Raw genomic sequence first — 3,627 nt, 5'->3', positions numbered from 1 at the left:
CCGAAAAGAGGTGTATCGGGTCCCAGCGGGGCTCGGCGCCTATCATCTCCTCCCTATTGAAATTTGGACCGCCCTCGGTCCTCCACGTGATGCGAGAAGCGCGATGGTCGTGAACGGGTCGAAGCGGCTTGACAACCCGCGTCGGTTTCGAACGCCACGTGGCCGGCGCTAAACACTGGTCGGAACGGGGTTATAAGCAGGGTAGACTTAGCCTCATTTTCCCCATCCCATCGTTCCTTCGTCGCTACCTCGTCGCCCTCTCTCGCATACTCGCTGCTTCCACGATGTCTGCTCGTTCCGCCACCCCTGCCTCGACGCCTTCGCTCGTCAACCGCCGCCTCGCCGCGCTGCTCGTGGTTCTCGAGGCTCCGCCGACCGCCGATGCCGCGCTCGACGTGGTCGAAGAGTGGGCACAGGATTTGTCGCCGCTCGTCGTAAGTCGCTTCGTAATCTGCATAACCCAACTAACCGTTTGTTTTCGAACAGCTCGCCTATCGCAAGGCCTTGGGCGCGATCCGCGATGAGGAGACGGAGTTGCGCGTCGCCGCCGCCGTCAAGCAGCTCGCCGGGCGGGCATCGGAATCGTGGGTCGAGTGGGCGCGCGGGGACTGGCCCGAGCTCGCGACCGCCATCGACGCCGAGGTCGAACGACGCGTCGAAGAGCAGAAGCGCCTCGCCGAAGAGGAAGCACGACGCGTCGAAGAGGCCGCGAAGCGTGCGAAGGCCGCCGAAGAACGTCGCCTCGAAGACGAACGGCGTCGGAAGGAGGAAGAGGAATTGCGCCTCGAAGACGAACGTCGCGCGCAAGAGGCCGCCGATGAGGAGTTGGCGCGGATCGCGGCCGCCGAAGGCCTTCTCTCTGACCCCGCGCCTGCCGGTGTCGACAAGGGGAAGGGGCGCGCGAGGGTCGACGAGGAGGTCACCGAGTTGTCGGACGACCCTTCGATCGTAAGTGTTTCTCTTCTACCGTCCTTCGATTACTAATCTTTCTTTCGTAGAAGACTCCTCGGACAGTCGAACGCCCGTTCGTGATGACGGAGGTTGACATGGCCGCCGTTGCGCTTGAGAAGCGCCAGTCGGGACAGAAGGTAAGCTCGACTCTTCGTCGAAGCGGTTCAATACTAACTCTTCGATAGTGTGATCGTTGCGCCGGCTACCGCTCGGCCCCTGTCGAGTGCGTGTGGGTCGAGAACGCCACGACCTGCGAGAGGTGCGCGCAGTTCCAGCAGGGCTGCTACTTCGACAAGGTGTCCGTCCTGGGCAAGACAAAGAAAACGCGCGGCGGGGGATCAACCACCAAGAAGCGCAGTAAGTCGTCTCTTCTTGTCCTAGGCCTTCGCTGACGACTTCGTAGTTCGGCCGGCCTCTCCTGGGCCTTCGGTCGCGGACTCGAGTGGTTCGAAGAAGCGTCGCGTCGACGAGCCTCCGCGCCCCCTTCTACGACGGCCTCTCGATGGGGCCAGCCGCCTTGGGCTCGAGCAGGACGACCTCGATGCGCTCGACCTCGACGACGAGTCTCGTGGAATCATCCGCGTCATCCGCGAGGAGCGTGCTCACATCGCGCGCCGTCGAGCGCTCCTACACGACATGGACCTCGACCTTCAAAAGATGGAGAAGGCCGCGCTCGCGAAGGGGGGAATCGGGTTCGTGCGCGGGGCTGTCGACGATGAGTAGGCGATGGCGCGGGTCGTCTTGTATCGTAGTTGTATTCATGTCGTAGAACATTGCGTAGATGGTCGAATGGAAAATGCGGCCCTTGGCCTAGACGAAACCTAGCGGGAACTAAGAGAAATAGGAAATGAAAATAAGTGTGTTCGAAGTAAGTCGTAATATGATCGAAGGACATAGAAGGAAAAATAGAAATGTTCGTAGCGAGGGAAAATGGACTTAACGAAAATATAGGCTCAGTTTGTCATCACAGCCTAGGAGGACTCGTCTAAGGTGAGCCTCCGCGCAACGGTCGAATCGAAGCGTTCGTAGAACGTCGAACGATGTCGCGACTATCGAGTTGAATCGAAGATATTCGTACAAGGGATGATCTAGAACGTAGGAGAAAATCAAACATATCGCGTAACGTGAGAGCAGGAACGGAGAGAAGAAAGTACGTATCGTGGTGTACAAGTAATAAAAGGGAAGAACCTCTATTCGTCGCGTTCTTCGGCTTCTTCGACTTCATCATCGTCGTCGTCGCCTAGAGAATTCGATAGTTCGAGTTCTCGAAGACGCTCGGTCGAGACATCTTCGAGATCTTCGGGAATTGGAATGGATTTGCGCGCGAAATACGGAATGACGCGGAATGCTGCGATGGGTCGATCGAGGACTGTACCGTCGAGTTCGCACACGATGTACGCGCCGCCCTTGTTGCGCGAGACAACGATGAGGGGGCCTAGGTATCGCGGGCGCATCTTGCGGTTGAGGGACTTCTCGATCTTCGTGTTGCGTATGAGCACTAGGGCTCCGCGCTTGAAGTCGAAATCCTGGATTGAATGCTCGTGCTCTTTCTCGAAGCGAATTGCTGCAGTCCGACGTGCTTCGTAGACCTTCGAGTGGAGTTCGGTGACTTGTTCGACGCGTTTCTGAAGCGCAATGGCTCTTCGGGCGATGAGATCGGTCGTCGAAAGAATCGAAGTCGGTGGGGGTTGCAGATACGTAGCTTCGACGATGTCGAGCGGAATGAGCGGATGGGTGCCCGTAACAGCGAAATAGGGTGAGCAGCCCATGCGTCGTCGAGTCGTGATGCGCTCAGACCAAAATACAAAATACGCAGCTTGGGACCATTTCTTCTCATCTCCGTCGGCTGTCTTAAACAAGGCTTGTCGCGTGCTGAAGTGCGGCCGTTCGACGAGACCGTTCGCCCTTGAATTGTACCCACTGATTCGAATATGGTTGATGTGGTACTTCTTCGAAAGGTAATCGGCCGCCTTGATGAACGCCGTACCATTGTCGGTGACAATCTCGCTGAGCGCGCCCCATCGACAGAGGATGTCTTCGAAGATCCAGTCGGCGAGGGCCTTCGCTGTCTCTTTTCGAAGCATTCGAAACTCGGGGTAAGTCGTGAGCGAGCATCTACCTTGGACCAAGTACTTGTATCCGCCCGAGGCCGGCATGTGCATTGTGTCGATGTGAATTTTAGCGAAGATGGGGGCTGGTACTGCGACGGTTGGAGGAATGAGGATTTGACGCACTTGTCGAGACTGGCAGATATGGCACGATCGAACGAACCAAGCGATGTCGGCGTAGTGGAACGGCCACCAGAATCGCTCATTGACGAAGGCTCGGGTTGCATAGATTCCTCGATGCGCGGTGCGGTCGTGGCATTCTCTAAGTATTCGAAGACGATCGCCGGGCTTGACGACTAGCTTGTGTGCTCCGTGACTGTCCTTGCGCCAGAGGGTGTCGTTGTCGAGGAAGAATTGCATGCAGTACTTGATGAATCCTTCGTAAACGCTTTCGGAGATGCCGTCGGGTTTTGCTAGCGTTCGATGAAATTCGAGCACGTCGTCGAGCTTCGCGTCGGCGAGTTGTGCTTGCTCCGATCGAGGCACTAGCTCGTAGCTATCCTCCTCCCTATTGAAATCTGAGCCGTCCTCGGCTCTATCATTGGCGAAGATGGCAAGCGAAGGACCG

At 57.3% G+C, this 3,627-nt stretch overlaps 1 protein-coding gene across 1 annotated transcript; it reads left to right on the top strand.

The window, feature by feature from the left end:
- Positions 1-284: 284 nt before the first annotated feature.
- Positions 285-1,674, top strand: POSPLADRAFT_1063191 (hypothetical protein; the record flags this gene model as incomplete). The annotated part of the gene is made up of 5 exons (XM_024481622.1): positions 285-434; positions 487-948; positions 999-1,088; positions 1,137-1,308; positions 1,355-1,674. The coding sequence occupies 5 exons, from the start codon at positions 285-287 to the stop codon at positions 1,672-1,674; spliced, it is 1,194 nt and encodes a 397-aa protein (XP_024332758.1).
- Between the last annotated feature and the right edge of the window lie 1,953 nt (positions 1,675-3,627).

Source organism: Postia placenta (assembly GCF_002117355.1).
Source record: "Postia placenta MAD-698-R-SB12 unplaced genomic scaffold POSPLAscaffold_124, whole genome shotgun sequence".
NCBI lineage: Eukaryota > Fungi > Basidiomycota > Agaricomycetes > Polyporales > Adustoporiaceae > Rhodonia > Rhodonia placenta.
Note: the sequence above shows the minus strand (reverse complement) of the source record. Positions and strands in the feature narration are given on the sequence as shown.